The 25,482-nt window shown below is 37.4% G+C and overlaps 1 protein-coding gene across 2 annotated transcripts; it reads right to left on the bottom strand.

Annotated features, from left to right (window-relative positions):
* Positions 1-5,532: 5,532 nt before the first annotated feature.
* LOC119799154 (glucoside xylosyltransferase 1-like) lies at positions 5,533-23,827 on the bottom strand. 2 transcript variants are annotated; one of them, XM_038308947.1, is made up of 8 exons: positions 23,465-23,827; positions 22,926-23,018; positions 19,396-19,579; positions 18,920-19,051; positions 18,575-18,826; positions 18,077-18,200; positions 17,777-17,949; positions 5,533-6,524 (listed from the first exon to the last, which is right to left on the bottom strand). In XM_038308947.1, the coding sequence occupies exons 1-8, from the start codon at positions 23,665-23,667 to the stop codon at positions 6,387-6,389; spliced, it is 1,299 nt and encodes a 432-aa protein (XP_038164875.1). In that variant the 5' UTR covers positions 23,668-23,827; the 3' UTR covers positions 5,533-6,386. The 2 variants fall into 2 exon arrangements, with proteins under 2 accessions (XP_038164875.1, XP_038164876.1); XM_038308948.1 differs by lacking the exon at positions 22,926-23,018 and having other exon boundaries at positions 23,465-23,826.
* Between the last annotated feature and the right edge of the window lie 1,655 nt (positions 23,828-25,482).

The raw sequence follows: 25,482 nt of genomic DNA, 5'->3' as shown, positions 1-25,482 counted from the left end.
GATGCAGCCCATGAATTCAAACGCAGCCCTTGACTGCCTGCACAACAAGGGGTAAGCCTTCTAATTAGAGGCGAAAAGACACTGTTTAGGGCAGTAAACCATGGCAGAAAAATAAAAGTTAGAAGATGTTCAAGCATTTCACTTTTCTATTTGTGTATCTAAATACAGACTCTCTGAAAGTGAGTTAAATTGGAGCGGAAACTGGAGAGGAAAACACAGAGCAGCTTAGTAGTAGGTTGTGGTTTCCTATGAAAACAAGAACGGGAATTGGAAATAAGCACAGGTATTAACACTGTACAGAGATAGTGAACTAAAGCACCAGCGCTTTCCATTTTTTTTTTTTATATTTCTGACAAAAGTGCAGAGTAGCCTGTCTGCTCCGTCTTACATTGATGCATCTATCCAACATGATACATCAGCCTTACTGTTATATTGACCTACATAATTTGAAGGATATCTAAAAAAAAATCTAATAACACAGTCTTGCTTAATTAGAAAAACATGGAAAATGGCTCTCAGTAATTTCAGTGTTAGTTAGAGGCCACACACCCAAAGCCCTCCTCAACATTCCTGATCCTCAGCATGGAGTGTCAGGCAGCTGTTGTACGTAAGTTGCTTCCAAAAACAATTTGTCCCCTTCCTCAGCTGTGCATTATCAGCTCCTGCTACCATACTTTTTAATCTTAATTTTTCTTGATTTAAAGTATCTATGAGTCAGGTAGCAGTTTGAGGAAGGACAGGATTATTCAGAATGGAACCTAGATGGGAATGAAAACTCAAATCAGCTGAGGTGGGAAAATTTCTTAACGGGACAAACATTAGCTGTTCACAAATATACCCTTCATGAAAGACTGAAAAGATGAAAGCCATTAGATGACAGCAGCCGTGTATGGAAAACGGCAACCTTGTGAATAAAGACCCCCTATCTTGTCCGTGCTCTCTGTGAAACATGGGAGTGACATCATCATGCAATGTGGATGCTGACTCTGAAAGGAGCTTCCAAGAAACACAACAAACCTAAAACATAGAGACAGAGCTAGATGAGAATGGATCACAACAAATCATATTCAGGCGGTAAAACTGCTTATTCGAAGATTTTAATTTATGTAAAATGTTAAAAATTTTAGAGTCATTTATGCAGGGAGTGGCGGCCTAGTGGTTAGGGCATAGAGCTTGGAATTCTGAGGTCCTGAGTTCGAGCCCCACTCCCACAGACTGCCACTCTGGGTCTCTGAGAAAGACCCTTAACGCCACACTGCTCCCTGGGCAATCTACGATGGCAGCCCACTGCTCTGCAAGAGGATGGGTTAAATGCAGAGGTAAATTTTTCCAATGTGAGTTTAATTATTAGGGTTTGTTACACATAATCCCCCAAAAATCAGGAAAAATTTGTAAAAACTGAATAAGGACATTCAGATGGATGATTGCTGCAACTGGAGTATTTTGTCTATGTAAAACCTAACCCTATTTTGTTATAATGATGGATTTAAATCCTGAACAACGCATCACTCTTAGAATATTTTCCTCTGCACTGTTTAACCCTGTAATGCCAAATGTATCATATTTGATACATACAGTTTTTGCGTCTGACACCTTTTGCATAATTTAATGGTAAAAACATTGCTCAAAATCCTATTGTACACAATCAGATATACCTGATAACAGAGGACAGAAGACTACACAAAAAATAATCTTGACTTATCGCATAGTAATAAATTATTAATATCAAAAATGTATTTCTGTTTTTTCTTTTTACATATTTTGTTAAAAGGCCAAATAAGGACTTCAAACCAACAAAAAGTTATTTTCTGTTTTGTTTTATTCTTGGATCGGGCTTTAAAGGGTTGATTTTGGCTCTGGCCAACTTAAATTATTTTAGGTGTCTACCCCCGATAAATACCACACAGGGACTAAGGAGAGAGGCAGTAATGTGAATAATCCGTGGGCAGATAAGATCTCCATCACAATTATACTCAGACGGAGTAAAAGCAGCATTATCCTGTCTGCTGAAACACATTTCCAAGTAAAAAAATATCTTCTAATTTATCATTTATCTTTAAAAGTGCGTTGCTTAAAGATGTTCACCATCACCGGGCACTCCACTGCAGATGTATGTGCTCATTATGTGGGATAAATTGGTCTCTCTTGAAGCTTTATCTCATGATGATGTTATATGCAAAAACAAAGTTAGTAATGATGTTACAGCTTCCTACAAATAATGTTTGGAATTAAAGCTAAAAGGTAATTTTGAAGATTTTTTTAAAGCCTGCATTAATCTATTTAGCTCTTAAAACTTTCTGCCTAGAAGATTTAAAGGAGAAAATTATCTTAGAGGCATTCACAACAACCTAACATTACATCCATCAAATTAATTTAGTTCCTGGCAATCCTATAGTTTTATTTTACACACATTTGCATTGGTTTATAGATTAAGAGGTAATTTCGTGGGGAGTGATTATTCTTTCCTAAAACTTTTGAAACCTTTTCCACACTTAGTGCATAACAGAGCAACCCCTTGACAAGAAAATGGATACATCAAGCTGCTTCTTAGCATAGAGTTCATTTTAAATTCATCACACAGAGCCTCTGCCTATTCGCGGCATGTCTGTCGAAGTGCCTGCGAAATTAAGAGCCAGAGGCTACCGACCCAGACACATCAGCTCTTTTTGGCCATCTAACAACACTTTCTCAACTCCTCTCACATTGATTTTCTCATTTTCAGCTCACTGCACCCTCCTAAGATTGAGTCTGTGCTCAGTCTCAGTGTGGATTTAATGGGCAACAAGTAGGCAAAATGTTTTTGATGAAAAAGACAAAATTATACAGATTGAGACGCAAACACGCTTTAAGATTTCCAGCTGTGCATCATTATTATCATTTCACTCATAAATCCTCTGCAAAAGTTTAAACATTTAAAACTAAGTCAAGAACTTTTAAGCAATTTTAGAAGTTCTTAGTGACTTTTTTCTGCTCCTCAGCTGCTTTATTTGGTACACTTTGCTAGTATCGGGTCAAAAATCCCTTTCTGTTCAGAACCTCCTGGATTCCCATTTGACAATATAAAGACACTCAAAGATTTTAAAGGTATTGCTATAATATATCAATAAGTTGCTGCAGATTTAGTGGCTTCACATGCATGATAGCAACTTACTGGTCCACCAGTTCCAAAGAGGTGAAACACTGGATTTTACAGCGGTAAGCTCATGGTTAATAACCCAGAATGGGATGATTTGTGCTTTTTGACACAATTTATGTTCCTGCCAGAAATAGGGAACTCAAGATGGGAACAATGTGATCATAAATTAATGGAGGTGGTCGGTATCTTGAATAAAATGGAGAAACAATGTATGTGTTTTACAATGTAGACTTATTTATGGCTATGACAAAAAAAAAAGTTTTAAAAAACACTAATCAAATCATTGATCATGAGAGGCCAAAGTGTATTTTCATAATAATAAAATGAAAAATAAAAAGTATGCAGGGAACCTTTTTTTATGCTGATTGCTGGGCATGGTTTGCCACGGTTGCTAGGTTGTTATCAGGGACTCTAAAGCGCGAAGAGGAATCTGAAGAGATAATGCGATAATGACATCTATCAAAACTATGGCTGGATTCATTGCTATGTTCAAGCTGTCTGAAACTTTCCCAGATTTTTTTGATCAACCACTGCGTCATTCAACAACAGCTGTGTGGCAGAATTTTAACTATGAAGCATGTCATGGACGTTGCAATGAAGATTGCTTGCTCTGTTCGGGTCAGGAGTTTCTCAGAGACGTTTATTCCGTGCACAGCTCTAGGAGGCAGGTGCAGACCACATTGATCTGGTGCTGCACACTGATGTCAGGTGGCTGAGCCGTGGCAGATTCTTTGTAAGATTTTTTGGAACTTTTGCCCGAAATGAAAGAGTTTCTGAAATAGTCAACAACCCATTCTGCTGGATGTTACATCTTCACATCCACATAGTTTGTACTTAGTATTTTCCTATTTTTATTTGTTTTCCTGTTGAATTTTAATCCATCTGCCAGTTTCTCTGCCAATGCCCAGTGAAGTTTATCATTCTGAAATAGTGGACTTCCCTTCTCCTTCTTCCTGCTTTGAAGTCATCTTAGACTTAGACAGATTTTATTTGTCATTTTTTTTACACAAGTGTAAAACAAAAAGAAATCTAGTTTGGAACAGTGATATAAACATATGACTGTAAATTTACAGTTCTGTTTTTTTTTTTTTTCATCTCTACTAGACTGTGTGTGTTTTTATCAATTGGTTTATTTAGATTTTTTGACTGCACAGCCTTTGTCTGGAGATCTTGACTGCTCTTTTCTGTAGTTTTGGTGAGTCTGATGAGTGAGTGAGTGAGTGAGTGAGTGAGTGAGTGAGTGAGTGAGTGAGTGAGTGAGTGAGTGAGTGAGTGAGTAAGAGAGAGAGATATGGTGTGAAGTACTTATGAGATTGTTAAGTTCTGTTTTTGCAATCTATTTTTTGACACGATTGATCATTTCCCCGTTTGTTGGACTTACTGTTTATTCTCCACCTGTGCAAATAAAAAAACAAATACTGCCCATCCCTTGTGTTTGGCTTGGTAGATCTCGGCATGCCATCAACTTCAAAAGTAGATCTTGGTTTAAAAAAGGTTGGGCACCCCTGCTGTAAATCATATACCAGTCTTATGTTTACATTTGATCACCATTTTTACATTTTATTACTGCTGTCTTGAGAGCTGTACTGAACGAAATTTCGTTTTGTATACACTCTGTGTGTACAAGATGACTATAAAGTTTTGTCTAAGTGAAAACAAAGAAAAGAAAGGAGACCATTTTCTCCCAAGCTATCCCAACACATGAATGTTTCATTTTAAATTAAGAATCATCTCACTAGACTCAACTGAACTCAACGCTAATCCAGAGATTTTGAATTGAGAAAGCTTCCTGGATGGGAAGCTAAACGTCTTCAAACTTGGAAAACAAGGTCCATGATTTGTTTTTTTACTTTTTGGAATCAGACCAGACAAGCTGTTAAACCAGTCTGGCAATTTTCCTCGGTTTTAAAAAGGCAATGTTTCTATCTAAATACCAGCTGTTTGCAGGATATGTTCGGACCATTCCCTTTAAAAGTGAGAGGATGGGAGTGAGCAGCCCAGTCTATCTGGCACCAACAATCAAGCCAGTTTTAAAGTGATTAAAATCCCTTCTTGTGCCCATTCTGTTGCTGTTTTTTTCGACTTCCAGCTACTGCTCTTCAGATCTGAAAGCTTGGAGTTGCTGCTGCCCCATTGGCTAGCGTTGTTATGTGTGCTAATAGGCAATAGAACAGATGTACCTAATAAAATCACTGTTGAGTGTAAAGTCTTTGTCCAAATAAGGTTTTACAGCTACATAAATTGCTGTTGTTCTGGACCATGAGCTATACGGAACATGAATTTGATTTTAAAGCAGTAAATATAAAACCAGAAGAGCTTCTGGACAATGTTGCTCCCTGCAGTTTCTACAGACATAACATCAAAGATATGAATTTCAAAGTGAAATGAAAACTGAACACAGAAACAAAAAAATATTTTGGATTTATTCTATATTATTTCCATACATTCAATATCTTTCCAGTATTTTAGCAAACAGCATGATCACATTCATCTTTAAATTTCTCATGTTTGATTACAGACAAAAGTCCCTTTGCCATTTCAACATGTAGGGATTCGTTTTTTAAGTATGTAGTAAAAAAAACCAACAAAAAAACAAAACACATCCAGTAAAATATGTAATAAATGAAAAATAAAGGAGTGTTTAAAATAATACCCACAAATACTTTAGCTTGACATCATGGATGCCTTATAAATACTGATTTAATTAATAAGGAATGTTTAATTAAGAGAACTTTCTTAAATCTTTAACCAGTACCTAAGAAGGAAAAAGTCTGTGCAGAATTATATTAAAAATCTAATAAAATACTCTCGGTATACCAACATTGTTCTTCTCATAAAAGTTAACAAATCGATCTTTCTCTTAATGAATATGAATTCAAAAACAAAACAGAAAATCCTGATTGTCAATAAAAATACAGATTGCTTTCCTAATTAGCATTAAATCCATAATCTCTGCAGGGCAAAGTAAAGACAGAGTATTTTCCAGTATCTGTCTTCTTATTGTGTGTTCACTACACTGATATGTATCAAAACTAGCTTTGTGTAAAAAATAAAACACATTCTGCTCATTATTTTCTCCACTCACATAATCTCAACATGCATTCTCAGCATACAGATTGTAAACAAATTCCTGTTAGGTGTTAGGTCCCTCATCCAGTCGGTCATCTCCAAAGGAGGAACTAAGTCAACAAGCATCCGGCATCAGGCACTGGAGATGATGTTGGCTTGTGATGCCAGCAATCTCATCAGGTTAAGCAGACTTGATGCTTTCTTTTAACCTTTTGGTAAACAGGTGGCTTGATCGGCCGCAGTAGGTATGTGTAGTTGTCTGCAATGCTGCTTCCAGGGGCTGAAGCAGGGAGACGGCCAAGTTCTCACCAAAAGGGTACTAGGATGAGAAGAAACAAGAAATCAGGCTAGAGAAATCAGCTCACTAATTCATATCCCTACAGTAGTAGCCATTCAATATTTCCCAACTTTCGTTGAGGGGCCCTTGGCTGATCTGCCCTCAATTCCGTTTTAAACATCAATATTTGTACTAAAATATTTTTTCTGTAATGATTTGTGGACATAAAGATCTAAAGAGAAGCTCCTTCTCCTGGTCAGACCCTGTAATTCACATTTCAGTGGCTGGAAGTTGGAGGGGATTTCGCTGTGAGTTGGATGGCTGCCGTTCGGCTGGCATTTGACTGGGAAGGGCCATTTTAAATGGCTGCTACTGTAACTGATAAAATTGCATTTCAACATTCTATCCCAACTCACTCCTTTCAGCAACAAACTGGTTTTTATCTATTTTAGATAAGAATTAACCAAAGGAAAACCAGTAGTAGTCCATGTACTGGATTAGTCATTTTTGCTTCGTTGTCCATTACATGGGCTACTACTGTGGCCTTCCTTGTGTTTCAGTCTGTAATAACTTTCAATTTGACCGTAATAAGGGCGAAATTGTAAATGGCCTGTACTTATATAGCGTCTGGGCATTTATCCTATTTTTTGTCGGTATTGTGATACATTTCTGGTCATGATAACAATTTTTATTTATTGTTTAAACAATAAAATTAATTAAGGATGATAAAAATGGCTGCATTGTGTTTCCTTTTTAATATTTTCTTTGATTTGTTTCATTCCTGGCATTGGCAAATCTGGATAATATGATTAAAATAAATTTTTATGGGATGTTTTGTGAAAAAAACTTACAGGTGTCTTGAAAAAGCCCATTTTAAAATTGTATTGTTTGTGGGGCTCTGACTGCTGTGGTATGCATCAGCAGCTATACAGTTACCTAAAACAACTTCAACGAAATAATAGTCTTTTTTTAATATATATATATTTCTTTTATTTATTACAAATTAGGGCTGGGCAATATGGCCTTAAAATCTCATCATATTTTGTGATAATGATAAAAAAAAAAAAATATATATATATATATATATATATATATATATATATATTAGGGCTGTCAGTTTTAAAGTGACTGTTCAGGAATATTAAAGCATTTTGAAAATGTTCTACATATAAAATGTTATGTTGCTGGGATGACTGCAAAGCCCTGTTATTGTAATTTTGTTTGATTTATTTATTATTTTGTGAGTAACTTCATTTTATTTGAATTAAATCTGTATTTCATAACGGAATGTGCACTTTATTTTAACAGTACATCTTTATTTTTGTCCTATGTTTGAGAAAAAACTTAAGTTGACAGAGTACTTTGAAGTACTGTTTACTGTTACTGTAGTTTTGTACAGTTTTGATGGAAGCATATCGCCTAATTTTTTTTACAATTTTTGAATAATTATTGGCCAGAATTTAAACCAGGATATTTTTATTCTAGTTTCTTAAAAGTGCTTGAAAAATGATAATAATAATAAAAAAATGTATAAGCATGTTTTTAACGCTATTGCACAATTGCATTTTTTAAATGCCAAAATAAAATAAAAAGATAAAATATGCAATTAATTTGCGATTAATCTCAAGTTAACTGTTGGTAATATGCGATTAAAATTATTAATAGTTTGACAGCACTAATACATATATATATATATATATATATATATATATATATATATATATATATTTTGCCAGCATATTGGTAATATATATATACACAATATATTTACAGCATATTGCCCAGCCCTAATTCGTAATAAATACCTAAAAGACAGGTCAGGATTCTTTTTTTTTTTTTTGGTTAGGTTTAAATATTTTCACAAAGTTTCAATTATAAACATCAATTAACAATAAAAAAAAAAAAAAAGGGTATGCATCTTTATCCAATTCTGGTATAGAGCTTTGTATATAGTCCAGGAGGAATTTTACATATCAATGCATGTGGCATATAAATGTAAAACATGAGGGCTGTCTTATGTGTTGCCTTAATAAAATGAATTTACATCACGAATAAGGTCACTACCAGTTCACCAGAATAATTTCATTTGCATATAGGACCTTATATTGTGTATGAATTAAGAATATCAATCAACAGAAGAGCGGAAACAGGGAGTCTGTAAAGAATGACAGCATGAGAAGAAGCAACAGCAGCAGCATTTCTAATACGCTTTCTCGTTGTATATTTTGTTTATCACCGAAAGAACAGCAAAGATAAAACTTCCAGATTCTCTTCCAGTTAATAGCAGCCAGCGCTCTTGTCAAGTTGTATGTGAAGATAAAGATCCCAGCCTTTCACTTTCACATTAAGGAGGAACAATCTTTTATAGGTCTAGTAAATAAAGCGGGGGAATCACTATTTTACAGCATCTTATTTGACTCCAGTTTGGGAAAGCATCACATTACTCAAACCACTGTTTCTTTATTATCTTTCAGCGGGCAATATAGTGCCATTAACAGCCGTCTATCGATTTTTATGTGGATGTGGCCATGACGTTGTCCACACAGCCATCATCATGTCTCAAACTAGCATCAGCACTAAAAATTTTACAACTCTTCAGTGAGCTTGGCTCGGTAATGGTAGTGGCCTTTATTGCAAGCTTCTCTGCCGGCTGAGAGGGCCTGCCTTGGGAGCAGGGCTGACTTAGATGCTCGTGGGTGAGATGGAAATGAGAGTTTGTTCCAGAACTGCCTGTTCCAGGCTTTAGCATGTTGTTATCAAACCAATGATTGGGGAAAAAAGAGGTATTGAGTGGGCCGAAGAAAAGGAGAATCAAATTCAGGAAGACAAACTGAAAGAAACAGGAAGGAGGTTTTGTTCTTCTCTGAACTAACAGGTTCATTTTGTGACAAAGATCAGTTTTCATTCACAAACATCCTAAAGTCCGGTGACTCTAATATGTGCAGTCCGTGATTCTGTGCCGTCTGAGAGACAGATCAAACTACGAGGGCCAACTGCCCCATGATGAAGCCTGCTCGTTTACTTAATGGCTAAGAACATTGCCTGCATTGATAGTGGCCAGGCTAGGCCTGTCCTAGTAATGGATGGAGGATGGATAATGCGTCTTCTCCTCCCGTGAATCGGTGCTTGCATGTTGACCAATGGGCTCAAAATCAACAAAGGCGGTTTGAAACAGAGCAGCTATGAAGAGCATAAGCTTTCAGGCAAATTTAAGATGAAAAATATGCTGAATCTTTAAGCTCATAGGGTTCAATGAGGGCTCTACAAAATGTAAACAATAAATGCTCACTATGCCATAAAACATATTCCTACCTATGACAGTAAAACAACACGTACTGTACTTTTTTCTAAAGAATGAGGACTGTATTTCCACGCACAAATTATGGGCACATGACTGAATCTCGCCTGTATTTCCTCCTCGACTATTCACACACATATTTGTACACCAACCTTCACCAATATTGAATAACTACCTCTTGACACATACAGGTAGCCACGGGCAAAATCCTGGCATTAAATCTATTTTAACTCTTCTTTTAAGGACAGTTAAGACAATTTTAATTGTTGGTTTCATGTAATCTACTGGATAATGTCCTTGAATTATCCAGGAACCCTCACACCTATTCAAAACTGAAAAACACATGAAGATCCGCCTCACTGCCAGTTGGGATCTCTTGGTAAAGACTGAATGCAAACTACTACAAAGCAGCTCTAAACAGGTGGGTTTTCAGCCATGATTCACCAGAGTTTTCCTATTGTAGGAAAATAAAGGGATTTTCTATTCTAATCTACAATTTAAAGGAGTTTCAGATACCTCGGTGTTCCTGTCAGTGATAAACTGGACTGGACTCATAACACCGACGCCCTGTATAAGAAGGGCCAGAGCTGCCTTCCCCTCATGAGGAGGCTGAGGTCCTTTGAAGTGAGCAGGCCCCTCTTAAAAACTTCTATGACTCTGTAGTGGCATCAGCACAGAGCGGGACAGACGGAACAAACTAGTGAGAAAGGTTGTTTCTGTCCTCGGCTGCACTCTGGACTCAGTGGAGGAAGTGGCTTAGAGGAGCATGCTGTCCAAGCTAACATCCATCATGGACAACACCTTCCATCTTCAGCACCAGACTAGAGGAACTGAGCAGCTCCTTTAGTGAAATACTTTTACACTCTGTTTGTAAAAAGGAGCGCTACTGCAGGTCATTCGTCCCTGCTAAAACCAGACTATACAGTACGACACAACAACGGCTATAACTTGTGTAATGTATAATGTGCAATTTATTATTTCATACCCTGAGCAATAACCTGTTTCTCTATGTTTGACACCCAGTGCAATAACTATATATATTTATATATATATCCATCTATATCCATCCACCCAGGTAAACGCCCCTTGCCATAACCCTGTATAATGATCCTACTATATAAAAATTTTAAAAAAGCAGTCATATGTGGATGCAGTGTATATACTGTATGTATCCCGTGCACCTTTTTCTTCCTCTGGCACATTCTTCTTCTTTGACTATTCGAGCTGATGTAAGGAGTACATTTCTCTACTGTGAGATCAATAAAGTCAATCAATCAATCACTTTAGTGTAATGTAAAATGTTTCGTTCGAAGGATCTGAGGTCAATATTTGCTGGATTAAAGAAATGAAATTAATGGAACAATGACAGAATACTTTCACTTTTGGTGGAGTGTCTTGTAGATAGAAGAGACAAGACTGGGTCTTCTTACAAAACCTAATATGGTGGGGTGAAACCCCTTTATACACATGAATAGAGATACATTTTTTCATGCTTCTATGCTGACAGCACTGCAGGAGTAGAGATCATTCTTGGTATCCATTATGAAGTCTGAACAACATGAATCCACTGTCTACAGCTTCTGCTTAATGAAAATATAAGACTACCGTCAAACAATAATTCCTTGTACGTTTGGAAAACATTTTATTAATTTAATTTAAAAAGACTAAAAAAAAACATGTTTTCTGTGGACTGTACATATGAGATTTACCTGATAATTGTTATAATAAAAGAAAAATAACTGTGCAAATCGGTTTTTAGTTGTTATTTTAAATGGCTTTTGCAGGTATAAAGTAACTGGCCAGATGCAGGTTGATAGAAAAAAGAAAAAAAAATCTTACATATTTGGTCAGCATTGCGAGGAATTTAAAAAAAATCAATTTAGTGTTCTCACTACTGCCATGCGCTGGACTAAAGGTGTACTGCAGTTTCTCTCACGCTGAATATGTCCTTAACGAATTACCCAGGATTAATGCTACAAATTAGGGCTGGGCGATATAGAAAAAAAGCTTATTGATAAAAAAAAATGCATATTGATCGATATCGATAATTATTGAAAAGATTTGAAACCATATTTTATGTGCAGCTCTGCCTGGACTTTTTATGATATTGCTAAATGATTTAATTTTAATAAAAAACACAAACACAGACTTCAAATTAAATCTTTATTTAACCAACTTTTTTAACCATAGCAGAATTGTTTTAAAGAAAAATAACTTAAGAGACCTGGGTTATGTTATTAAATACTGACAAAGAATAAACTAAAGTGACCAGAAAAGTGACCAAACTAAATATAACAAATAAATAAATGCCCCCCCACCGCCCCTGTTTCCTGCTTTAACCTGAGTTATTACTTTGAAGTTGCTGGCCCCTCAGCATTTTTCTCTCAATTGTTAGAACTACGTGGGAAACTGCCCAGAACTGAAAATATATATATATATATATATATATATATATATATATATATATATATATATATATTCTAATATATATATATATATTAAATTATTCGACTTTTAATTTTTATTGTCCACATCTATGATAGAAAATAAGTTTGGGAAATCGACAGCAACTCAATCCAGAAGTTTTAAGCAAAGTCAACATGGACGGACGGTGATAGCATCATGACGCCTGTGCAAAAGTGCCAATTTCTGCAGAGTCAATCATACAGACCTCCAAACTTCATGTGGCCTTCAGATTAGTCAAGAACAAGTGCGGAAGTATCATGGAATGGGTTCCATGGTCGAACACTGCATCCAAGCATACATACCAGTGCAATGCAAAGCGTGGAGCGTGGTGTAAAGCACGCCGCCACTGGACTCTAAGAGTGGAGACGCGTTCTCTGGAGTGACGGAATCGCCTTCTCATTGGCAAATAATATGGACGGCTGGGTTTGGCGTTCCAGAAACGACTTCTGACTGCAATTGTCCAAGTGTAAATTTGGTGAGGGTGATTATAAGGTTCGGTTGTATTTCAATGCTGGGTTGCCCCTTAGTTCCCTTAAAGGAACTCTTGGAATGCTTCAGCATACAAACATTTGACATATTCCTGCTCCCAACTTTGGTGGTGAACAGTTTGGAGCTGGACCCTTCCTCTTTCCAACATGCTGATGTGCACCAGTGCAAAAAAAGGATGGGGTGCCATAAAGCTATGGGAACAGAGTCTGTGATATGAAGCATTATGGCTTGACAACTGATGTTCAACCCATAAAAACACTATTGGGATAGATTGAGCGGAAGACTGATAGCCAGCTCTCGTCCAACATCAGTGTGCGACCTCACAAATGCGCTTCTGGAAGAATGGTCAAAAATTCCCATAAACACACTCCTAAACCTTGTGGACAGCCTTCCCAGAAGAGTTTGAAAGCTGTTCTAGCTGCAAAGGGTGACCGACGTCATATTGAACCCTATGGATTAGGAACGGGATGTCACTTAAGCTCATATGTGAGTCAAGGCAGGTGAGCAAATACTTTTGGCAATATAGTGTATGTATATATATATATTTTTTTTTTTTTTTTCCCCGAAATTCCCGACGATTCCTCGAAGGAGAGCCGCGTCGGGGCCTACACTCGTACTCCTGCGGGTGTGAGCGGCTGAGATGATAAAAAAAAAAAAAAAAGATCACTGTGGTTTGTTTTTTGTCCGACTTGCCATGACCGAAATACTGCCAAACTGGCGAACTACAAAAACCCTTCTTTGAAACAATTTCCTCCGCCTCTCCTTGCTGCATCTTCATGTGCTCTGTGTTGTGGTTTGAGAGGGCGGCGCTTTGTGACGGCGTGCCTGGGTCCGCGATTGTGATTGGTTAGGAGGAAGCAGTGACTAGCATAAACCTACATGCTAGGCTACAATGAGAAGGAAGGAAAACTGCGTTTCTTTTTTATCGAACTTTTATCGAACTTTTATTTTTTCTATTGCGCCACACGTCTATCGATCGATATATATCGTTATTGAATTATCGCCCAGCCGTACTACAAATCCAGAGGATTTTTAAAGCAAGAGGTGCTATTCCACCAATTGAGAAGCACAATGGTGATAGCATCATGCTGTGGGTCTATAACACTGCCAGTGATATTGTTCCATAGCAAAAAAAAGGGTTGAATAATGAAAAGGTTTCCTCCAAATTCTTTACCTTCGCTCTTATTAGCAGCTGAAAAGTAGCAACTTTGGACAGGGTGAGAGTGACACAGTTGAAGAATGATCCTGGAAATCAAACATATGCATCATTATGAGGCCATTATTAATAATATTTACACTGACTGGGAGGCCTTATAAACATCTTACCTGCACTGTAATTGTAAACAATGTTTTACTGTTAAATTCAAACTTAGTAGATGTTTTTTTTATTTTTATAAGAGTCTCTCTGAAATTAACATACTGCTGGGTTTTGCTAGGATTGTCATTTTAATCTGCATCATTGGATTATATTTACATGATTTACATTTGGATTAATCCAAGTTCCTGTTACATTCTAAGATATTCTCTGAATCCCGTCACCTTACTGCAACTTAAATTAGGCTATGTGAGAAATATGATATCATGTCTTTAGACATGTGTAAGCCTGAACTCTGTCCCATCAGGTGTTTCCATGATGCCCCACTGCTTTACGCTGGATGCTCCCGACTCATGGCTGATGTAACAGAACAGGAAGGTGGGGGGTGCATAAAGCTTTTATGGGGAAGCAGAGACCAAAGTGATATGAAGCAGGTTAGGGTCTTATCAAACTTTGATGTTACACAGGGCCCATAAAATACAATTGGATTAAATTGATCGGATTATGATCTGAAGCATCTCTAAGGATATAAAAATAGAGCATTCTCTATGCAATTCATGTAAACCTCCTTACTGGAATAAGGTCTTGTCTAATGTACGTGGAGCCATTAAGTGGCTGTCATTGTTTACTGTAATGCTGATACTAGCATCGGTGCACTTTGAGCTGTGTTTAGATTTATTTTTTTATTTACATATATTCCTTTGCTGTAACAGAAGTGCTTAACCTGAGTTTTGTATCTCAAACATTCCTATTTCCTATCTGCATCCAAACAAAAGACAATCAGCACAGATGAAGCAGCAGCTCCTTCACATCTCATCTCCTGCAGAAAGGTATGACAACGTGTATTTTGCCTCATCCAGCCTCACCTGGACCTGACTACCAAAACAAAACCAGCTCAGCCTGGTGCACGCCTAACCTTATAGCTACTTGTAGCAGACTAAGCCTATGGCTCCAGGTACTGTGCAGTATGAAATGATGAAAAATATCAAGTCTATCCTCGTTTATATGAGCTGGATATTTCCAGATTATGTTTCTGTTGTGACCAGCCAAGATCCCACATCAAAAAGCGGAAGAGCACAACCCGTGGGACAGCAGCGGTGCTTTGTGGTGAAATTACAGCCTCCTGTGCACACACTTCGCAAAGCTGCTTTCTGCAGCATGAGGGGTACAAACAGTATATATACATTTAACCTTACGTTTTAGAGGTTAATCAAACTGTGCAACAGACGTCAGATAGTGGAGCTTGAAAGATGTAACCACTAGTAAAACATATTTCCCCTTTCTTTGTGGAACTTAAATATGATAAAGGAAATGTTTAGCAGAATATTGATTCTGTGCGAGCGGGCGGATATATCCATAATAGAAAAGCGCAGCCTGGAGTGCCTATCGATACACAAATGGCTAAGGAACATTTCTCCAAATAGTCTGGTCTACACACAATCAGTGGTGTTTCTAGCATAAATTGCACTCTTAAGTGAGCACTTAGGTCCAAATGGATGCACCAGTATAACAATTTTTATCTATACATTTATTATTATAATTGCAACTTCAAAAAGACCATCTGGGTTAAATACTTATAGATATTGTGATTACTTACATGAAAAATAATGCAATTTAGGGCTGCAACTAACGATTATTTTAAAAATCGATGATTTGGCCGATTATTTTTTCGATTAATCGATGAATCGGACAAAAAATATTTTTTATATTGACCTCTTTATTCCAAAATAAACATTTTAGACAGAACAAACAATCACACAAGTACAGGTTGTTCATTAACTGTACTGGTGCAATATGAAAAATAAATGTTTGTGTTAAAACTACGCAAACTTACATGAGAAATGCAGCTGTACATCCACAAAATATAGGCTACTTTGTTTCATAAAGCGCAAAAAAATACATTTTTGTTTTTTAAAGCCCCTAAGGGGCTCAAACAATAGGTCCCCCCATTTCAACAAATGAGTTTTTTTTAGACTACCGTTAATAGAGTTCTGCCTTTTAAGACAGGAAAGTATAGCAGTTAAAGTTGCTACTTGAGAAAATACTGGACCATAGAGATAAAAATAGCCCTGTGATTCAAATTATAAATTGTATTTGGAATAACAATGAGAGAACTAGGGGTGCTAAAAAACACATCCTCCAAAGACAGATATTTACATGGGAATGTGGCTTATAATTAATTGACATATTACTGATCTTGCTGGATTTTATTCTGCTTTACTTCCATAAATTGCAGGATCTTCTTTACTTTATCTTTGCCAGAAGATTTAAACTTTAAAAGCCTTGCCCTCATAATTTGCAAGTTAATTTATTTATAAAGAAAATATAAACGCTGCTTAAGCTAATTCAAATGAAATTAAAAGTAAAATACGTAGCCAACCTTATCACTGTCTGTAACCTACTAACACGGTAAGGAAAGCATCAGATGAGCTACCTGAGAAACTAACATTACATTTCCCCACTTTAAAACGAAACAAACATGGTCGCTCACCCTGCTGATCAGCTCTCTTCACTGCCATCGAAGGCTCCAACGTGTTTTCTTTTCAGGTGCTGCATCATAACAGTGGTGCTTCCGCGCCATGTTAATTTATTTTTACAAAAGTTGCCTGTTACGAATTTTTTCGCTTTACAAAGCGCAGGCTATTTTTATTCTTGTGATCAATTTGCGCCGTCAATCCCGGCGCATGCGCGCTTCATTTGCAGTCTGGACGCTGAGGGTAAACATCCTCTGACTGCAGCGCTGAGAGGGACTCCTGCGGGAGCGGGGTTGGGATGGGGGAGGCACCCCACGGCGGCGGATGACGCATTAATCGCGCGACACAACTAATCGATGATGAAATTCGTTGCCAACGCTTTTAAAAGTCGATTTTTATCGATTTTATCGATTCGTTGTTGCAGCCCTAATGCAATTAATCACAACATTATATGGAAAACCCTTGTGCCACCTTCAGACTGCATGTTATAGAAGCAGCAAAAAAGCTTCTGCTGCTTCATTTTTTTATGCTTTTTCACATTAAGGTCTGATCCTATTCCACTGGAAGCATTTTAGAGGAGACTGCTAGTGTACCTGTAAGCTTTAAATAGAACAATGAACCAGTAAAGTTTATTTTGCCGGTATTACCAGCATCCCGCTCTAATTTAAACACTTTATCTTGGTCCCCTTTAAATCAATCATGGTTAAATGACTTCACATTTGTTATTGTCTGTCATTTCTTAAATATATACCCAATTTATTACTGACGATTTACTGTATGAACAGAAGTTTTTATTGCATGAAAGTCCAAAACATTCGATCCACGTTCTGCAAAGGTTGTCTTTTATTTGGTAAAGCGAGCAAATCCTTTCATCAACAGACTTCCTGCCTGAAGAGTTTGCTAGGCTGATTTGGAGTTGGTAAAATAGAACAGCCTGTTTTGGAGAAGCGGCTTGTGCATCTGGGACACTTCAGAAGCGTGCAGCAACGCACCCAGTGGAACAACTTAATCGACTTGAATTGCTGCGATCAGCTGCAGAGGCCCGGCGGGGCCGCACCGCGGCGCTTATTCTGCGCCTCTTCATCTAGTGGAACCGAGGGCTAAAAATACAGACTGTGAAGATTTCCTGCTAATTTCACCTTATATTGCTTTAAATGTTTGCTTTTACAACAGCTAAATATTGTAGAAACAGAACGAAAGAATAAAAATGTCTGCAAGATGTTTTTATTTTGCCATAATGTTCTCTTCCTACCTGTTTGACAGCCTCGTAGACGGCTCGAAAAGCCGGCTGTTTGTCATTATGGTAAACTCCTCTGTTGCCATGGAGAATAAAGACACCTTCTTCTTCAGCCTGTTGACAGTTGCTTCCATAGATACAGTGGTCAGGACGGTAGTTCCATTGGCAGGGGAACATGTAGAGGCTTTCTGTAGCAGAACGGACACATAAACTTGCATCTTCAATAAGGGGCTATTACAAAAAAAGAAAAGAAAATCTGGCCTAAATGATAAAAAAAAAAAAAAAAAACTATACCGTAATGCAATTAACACCTACCTGGGTTATGATGAAATATAATATTGAGAAGATCCTGGTCCCCCCAGGTGATGTTGAGTTTATACTTTTGAAGAAGAGGCATTAAAATTTCCCCCCACTGGAGTGCTACAGCTGTCATGTCATTCTGCAGAGACAAGATATAGCGACGCCACATATTTGCATCACGCAACATCAATTCAAACAAATCTGCTAAATCGGTTTATTTAATGTCATTCTGAGGCAATGGAGCACCTTTTAAAAAAATCTAGGAATGCTGAAAGGATTTAAAATAGAAGTGCAAGAGTGACCTCAAGTGTTTCATCTGAGTACTGCAGCAGAACAACCATAGGAAACTGTATTTTACATCCTTAAATTAAATAATTTCTGTCACTTTTAAGGTAATTTACTGATAATAAAGTGTACAATAAAACATTTAAATGCCAATTACTGTTACTCTCAAAATCTCAAATGCTTGAGCATACCCTATAAATAGATGACTATAGCTAAAGGGCTTTTTACCTTGAAGAATTTTCCCCGGATGCGTGTCATGTTCATAAGCATGACCCCTGAGTTGAGGCCTGTCTTGCTGTAGTAAGGGTGGCGTGCGAAACGATTGTACCAGCCGATGCGAGGCTCCTCGTGCTCTGGTGCCATGGCAGCCAATTGGTTCACATTAAACTGAGAGAGCAGGCTCCAGATGTCTTCTACTGGACGCAAAAAAAGAATATCTGTGTCTACGTAAAGCAGAGAATCCACGTGCTTTAAGATCAGCTGAAAAAGAACAAAAAAGGGCAAAATATTAGGAATTTTTAAAACATAAGCTTGTCGTGGATCTTTTGACTGAATGAATATACGTAGACGTACCGGCAGGAAGAGCCTCTGAGAGGCACAAGGTTTGAAGAGCTTTTTCCACTCGCTTGCATTCTCCTCAGGAAACAGGATTGGATAAATGGTGAATGTAAACTTTGTTCGGATCACAGGAGGCCATGTTTCCAGCTTGGGAAATAAAAATAATTAAAAATAAAAAACTTTCCATGACTTTGTGTATGTTTTTCTTTACATGTTTTTATTGTTTTGGAGCTAAAACTAAAAAAAAAGACAAGAAGTTTTTCTCTTATTTCTAGTTGAAATAGTAAATATTTAAATGTACAAGTGAAGATTCCTAATGTTTTTTACAATAGAGTTTATTGAGAAATTTAACAATTTATAAAAAAATTTCTCCCCTGTGTTGAAAATAAAGGTTTAAAAGAATGTTAGCAATGTTAGTATTCTCTTGCATTCTAAATATTCCTATGGAAATTACATCTGTACATACAAAGTTTTTGGGGATGCACACTTACGGCATTTCTAAAGCCGTCATGCAGCTCATCCTCAGCAAAGATGTAGAAGTGCAGCAGCTTCTTGCTAAAGAGAACGGCAGACTTCAGCATGGTGACAGTTTCCTCCAGCCTGGGCCCACAGGCCACCACAGCCAGGTGACTGCTCTCATTTTTAGGTTCTTTTGCAGCAGACTTTAACTTCCCTCTAAGTGGCAAGAGATAAATAATTACATCAGTCACTTGATTTATTTGCTTTTTTAGAACAGCAGATTTAAACAGGCATTTGCCAAATTAAAAAAAGCCTCTACTTTATACCAACACCCACCTTGGAAAGTGTAAAACCTCTTAAAAAGAATGGTGATCCAAATATGTGTGGAAATTCACCATATTTGTGTAAAATTGAAGGAATTAAACATGTATTTCCTAAAATTAGCATTGGACACGACAAGCACTGATATCATGCAAAACTGTACTTCTTTTTTTGACTAATAAGCTTTTTGATTTAAAAAAATCTTTACCTATAAACATTTATATGTGAACAATACTTTCTGAGCAGATTCATTGGTTCAAGAAAGATTAACTAGCAAAATTGGGGTCAAATCCCCTTTTAAGTCTTAACAAGTACAGCTGATAAAAATGCCTTAAAGAAATATAAATACTGCTTTATCTCACTCACATTAGGTCACTTATCAAAAATACACTCAATCTACTTTCTCTGTGTTCTGTAGTTTTTTCAAAGTAATTAGAAAAGGATCAATAAAATGTTTTGGTTTTCTTAAGATTGCAGTACATTTGTGTTTAGCCCCTTTTAGTCTGATACCTTTGAGAAAGATTAAGTCCCATCAACTGCCTTCAGAGGTGATCAGTGAATAGATTTCTTGGGCCTCGTGCACAAAAGTGTGCAGCTTTAAGCAGCAGAAGCAGGATATTTCGAAACTTGCAGTCCACAGAAAAGTCAGATGTAAAGATCTATAAAACTCTGCGTTTGTGTGTTACCACACACTTTATCTTCACTGATCGCAATGTACGCAGAACTGAAGCACTGAAAGTTTTGGCCAAACCCCATCCCTTGTGTCTAAATAACCATGGTAATGAAGCAGTCAGACCATCAGAGAGAGACTCTGTCAATACACTTCATGTTACGTGGCAAGTTCTGTAACCAGGAAGCATGGATTAGGTTCTGAGTTCAAGCCCCATTACCACAGACTGCCACCCTGGCTCCCTGAGCATGACCCTTAACCCTCACACTGCCCTCCAGGTGCCCCATGATGGCAATTAAATCACTTAAATGCAGTGTTAATTTAGTTGCTCTGTACTTGTGACAATAAAGTCATTAAACTGTCACAACTGTCAGAGTTGAACAAAACTCTAATAAGTTTTGTTTTAATAAAATTCTAAAAAGCACTGTCTAGCCGCGGCATTAAGCTCAATTATAGCTCAATGTTGTTCTTAATAAAGTTTAACAAATCCTTACAAAGACTTGAATTTGACCCATTACTTACTGTATTTAACACACACATAAGGCGCACCGGATTATAGGGCGCAGGTTTTATATACCGGTACATATCCTATACGTTTAAGTACCTCTACTGCGTATTTAAAAATAGAGCAGGAGCAAAACTGAGTATGTTTGTGCTTTATTCATGTATTTATTACAAAGTATTAATCAAACCTGGGAGCTGGCCGTGAGAGACACATCGCTGATGACAGAGCGCTGTGATCACTCCTCTGAAACAGTTTATTGAGTTTATTCCCACTGATCACAGCAAATATAGCTGCAAGGCAAAGAAAAGATAGAGTAGCTCCGCCCAACGCGCGTCAGACACACTTTTGCACCGCACAGCTAGAACAGCAAAGCTGCTTCAGCCGCGCATCACAACTAACTGGTACAAGCAGCAAAAATGAAGCAGCAGACGCGTGAACGTAGCATTACTTTGAACGGCCGGTTCACACCGATGTCGAGGGGTTAAAGTTCCTTTGTCAGACCTCCTGGAATAACAGCAAGCACAGTGTTCATTTGTTTCACCATGTTTTTCACATCGGCTGTGAGATGGGCACGCATGGAGTCACAGATTAACAGCGATGGTGATGCGTGGAAAAAACCACCTGGTCTCCTTACATACACCTCCCTCAGCCACTCTTTCATCATCTCCTCAATGAGGAGTTCTGCATAAAGCACATACCTGTTCTTTTATACACAATCCACGCCCACACTTCCCCCTTTAACATCCTCATGGTGGTCTCAACAACGTCCGCAGTAACAACACACATAGGGCGCGCCGCACATTTTAAGGGGAAAAAAAGACGTTTATATGCGCCTTATAGTCGTGAAAATACTGTAGCTCAAAGGAATCGTTAATTTAAGGAAACCAATGTGCAACGACTTTTATGCTTCACAAATTGGTGCCCAGCTTAGTTTGTACCCTGAAAAAATTTACACCAGTAGTTACATCAATAGCAGTTTATACAAAGTATTAATTCAGAGGGGCTCATTGCAGATGTCTAATAGATTGAATTAAGCAGCACATTGTTTTAATCTTCACTTAAAGTAAACAGAAGTTTCTGCTGGTAACATGACTGTTGTCGGAAAATTTTGATTTCTCTTATTTCATATATTAATTTATCCTATTTACTCAGTCTGTATCAACTGCAAGGTCACACAATTCTCTGCATGAGGATGTTTGTAGACCAGACATAGCTTCTTCCCATAACAATCCAGATTCTTTCTCAAGGTTTATTCATAACATGTTACTGTTTAACCAAAGTGTCTGTAATTTGTTTTGACTCTGACTACTTTCCATTGTTGTAAGTAAGGGGGAACAAACACTGCTCACACAGAACGGAGCTGAATACTGTGCCATAAAGGCTGTATGATGACCTGTTCTCTTTTGGCAAAGATGTGATGAATAAAGTGCAGACCGAGGTAAATCCATCAAATTCTTTTTTCCCACTACAATGACCAAATATGGAATAATTAAAGCTGTATGCTGTTTGTCTGTACGGAGAATAAAGCAAGAAAAGAACTGGATTTTGACCTTTTTTTTTTATCTTTTTGGACCGCATAAACCAGAATCCACGGTGCATCAGGTGGCTATTTGAGTTGAATTCACCTTTTGCTTTGATCATGTCTTAAGTTTTTTGAATTTTAGTTTTTTACTAATAGTCACTAAAAAAGCTATATCCATATTTCTGCAAGGCACTGTTCCTACTAGGCCTTTAGAAATGAGTAATGGAGCCCATGCATGATCATAGCAAAGGGCGGAGGTAGGGTGCGGCTTCACTGTTTTATCATGAACTTCCCTGCAGTGGAGGTAAAAGGTCAGATCATAATTATATGCTGATAATATTTTGCTGTGTAACAAATATTTAAATAACAATCATTGACTAATAAAAGCGAGCAGAGAGCACAGTGATAGTCTGATTTCTGATCAATTTATGTACATCTGATATCAGTAACTCAAAAATGAAGCTGTAAAACAAAAGCCAGGGAACATTTTAAGTTTTAAAATCGATCATAAATTATTACAAATGTTTATAAAATTAAATCATACCTAAGAGGTGATTCCAATAAGCAGTTCGCTCCACAAACATCTGCAGGAAGTCTCCAATATGGATTCCAGGAAGATACTGACAATGATTTACACCTGACAGAATAAAAAAAGCCTCTTTTTGATCTTAAGTTAATTATGAAGGAAAATAGCTTCTAGATATCGATGGTGAAAAGCTCAATAACAGATGGTTGTCCTCTAAATCCGCTCTTAAGCTGAAGATAATGAGATAATTAGAAGCAACTTTAAGCCTGTTTATTACAATGTTAGTAAACTAGTGTTACTTTTGAACTAAGCCACGTGTAGAACTTGAGATATAAAAAAAAATTACCGAATATTGACCTTAATATGGCACCCAAAAAAAAAAAAAAAAAAAACTAAATATCGCTAGCATAATTTTCTAAGCTAAAGCTTTTTATTCGCTAGCAGGTTCTAAACAAACCACTAGCAGGATTAACTAACATCTAAAGTTAACAAAGTATTATCTAAATGACCACTCTAGAAAAAAAGTCACAGTTTGTTAAAATAAAATTAATAAATACCTGTTCTGTTCAAAGTCTCGGTCCCGTAGGCCTGACAGGCCTGGTATTTTCCTGACGGCTTCCACCTCGTTATGGCTGCTCCTCGCGGCTGTCTTGCCTTCCCTGTCCCCCTCTGAGGTGGAAGCTAGCTGGCTGCACACATACAGTATAGAGCAGAGAGTAAAAGCAGAGCACAGGAGATAAGCGTGGAGATAGCATCGCATTTTGCGCTTCAGTTATGTTCAAAAAGAAACATTTTTATCTGATCCCAGCTGAGCACCATGTGTGGCGCTATCAGAAAGTCAGCTTAGTTTGGTGTTTACAAGTTTAAGCTCCGCCCACTGTCCCACATGTTCCTAAGGACTGCACTGACAGAGTAGGGCGTAACTATCGGTAAGCAGGGACTGTAGTAGCGTAGGGGCCCCGTCACTGACACCTGGGTGGCCCCCCTACACAATTATAGACTAGGATGTGTCTTTGCAGATGTGATGGGGCAAAAAATTAATCTTAAACCCACCTGATAGAACATTTACTGATCAGACCGTATTTATACCCCAACACCTGGCAGATTTCAACATGATGGTGAGCTGTTTAAACACTCCAATAGCAAAGCAGACAGTGGTACTTTTAATTACTATGTTAATAACTATGTATAGTTCATTACTTGGTAAAAAAAAAAAAAAAATACAATCATATATATTTCAAACCACAATAAAGATCTTAAAAGAACAAAGTATTTCAGTATTTTATTTTTTACAATACGACTTGCAATTATGGGCAATCCAGAGTGTAGATTAAAGCCATAACTGTTATGTACAATGTGTTAGCTACGATGGATACCAAAAAGAGGTACTTAAGCGGATTCCAGAAAAGTACTTCATATGGGGCCCACCCAGATAACGTTGCTTAAGGGCCTATTGTTGTATCGTTACGCCATTGGTGTGTTTGTGTATGTGTACCAGAGTGAGGACGACCATTTTTCCAGTTTTACGAACAATGAGGACCGGTTTTTGTACAGGGAGGACATTTTGCTGGTCCTCACCAGTGGTGTCAAAAGTACACACATTTGTTACTTGAGTAGAAATATAAATACTGCAGTTTAAAAACACTGTGGTAAAAGTTGAAGTATCAACTTGACCTCTTTACTCAATTTAATTCAGTTTATTTATATGGCGCCAATTCACAACACAAGTCATCTCAAGGCACTTGCAAACAAACAAAAGTGAAAAAGTATGTGCTCCAAAAACTACTTAAAGTATAAAAGCATAAAGTAATCTTTAAAAAAAAAAATAGCGAGATGCCACTTTAGGAATTGAAAGCTCAATTTTTCAACTATTTTGAAAAAATTCTTTGAGATAGGGCCAAGGATGAGGGAGGTCTTTTTGGTCTCCATCTCCCAATACGCTCTCGCCTTTCAGACATTTAGACATCTTTTTCTGAATCCAATATTGTAGCATGGCATAGGCCAGAGGTCTTCTACGTTTTCCAGGCGAAGGACCCCCAAACTGATGGTGAGATGGAGTGGGGACCCTTAATTATATATATTTAATGAAATTGTGTTATATCAAACTGGTCAAACATAGTCAAACATAGTCAATCTTACACATGGAGTCATGTAATGAAAGTAATTTTGCTCTGGGATTATTAAAGTATTTCTGATTACTGGTTGATGGGACAGGTGTTGTGTAAAAAACGGTGCCCAGCTTGAAAGAGCTCCTGTGTGTTGCTGAATGTGTGCATTGATGACTGAAAGACATCTTCTGCCTCCATTTATCTGTTTACTACAGTGTTGAATTCATGTTAATGTGTATTTAAAGATATTTCAATTAGTGGAAATAATTGCAGGAGGGAATATTTAAAAAAAAAGTCTAATCAACCAAAACTTTCGTGACCCCCATGCAGCACCTCCATGGACCCCCTAAGGGTCGCGGACCCCCCGTTGAAGACCTCCGGCATAGACAATTCCCATTTTCAGTTTGAAGAACACCAACTTGCTTTTGATGATTTCCTTTTTGCTAACAAATGTGTGTTTGTGTTAT

This window comes from Cyprinodon tularosa, unplaced genomic scaffold (assembly GCF_016077235.1).
Source record: "Cyprinodon tularosa strain WSP-4 unplaced genomic scaffold, ASM1607723v1 ctg65, whole genome shotgun sequence".
NCBI lineage: Eukaryota > Metazoa > Chordata > Actinopteri > Cyprinodontiformes > Cyprinodontidae > Cyprinodon > Cyprinodon tularosa.
Note: the sequence above shows the minus strand (reverse complement) of the source record. Positions and strands in the feature narration are given on the sequence as shown.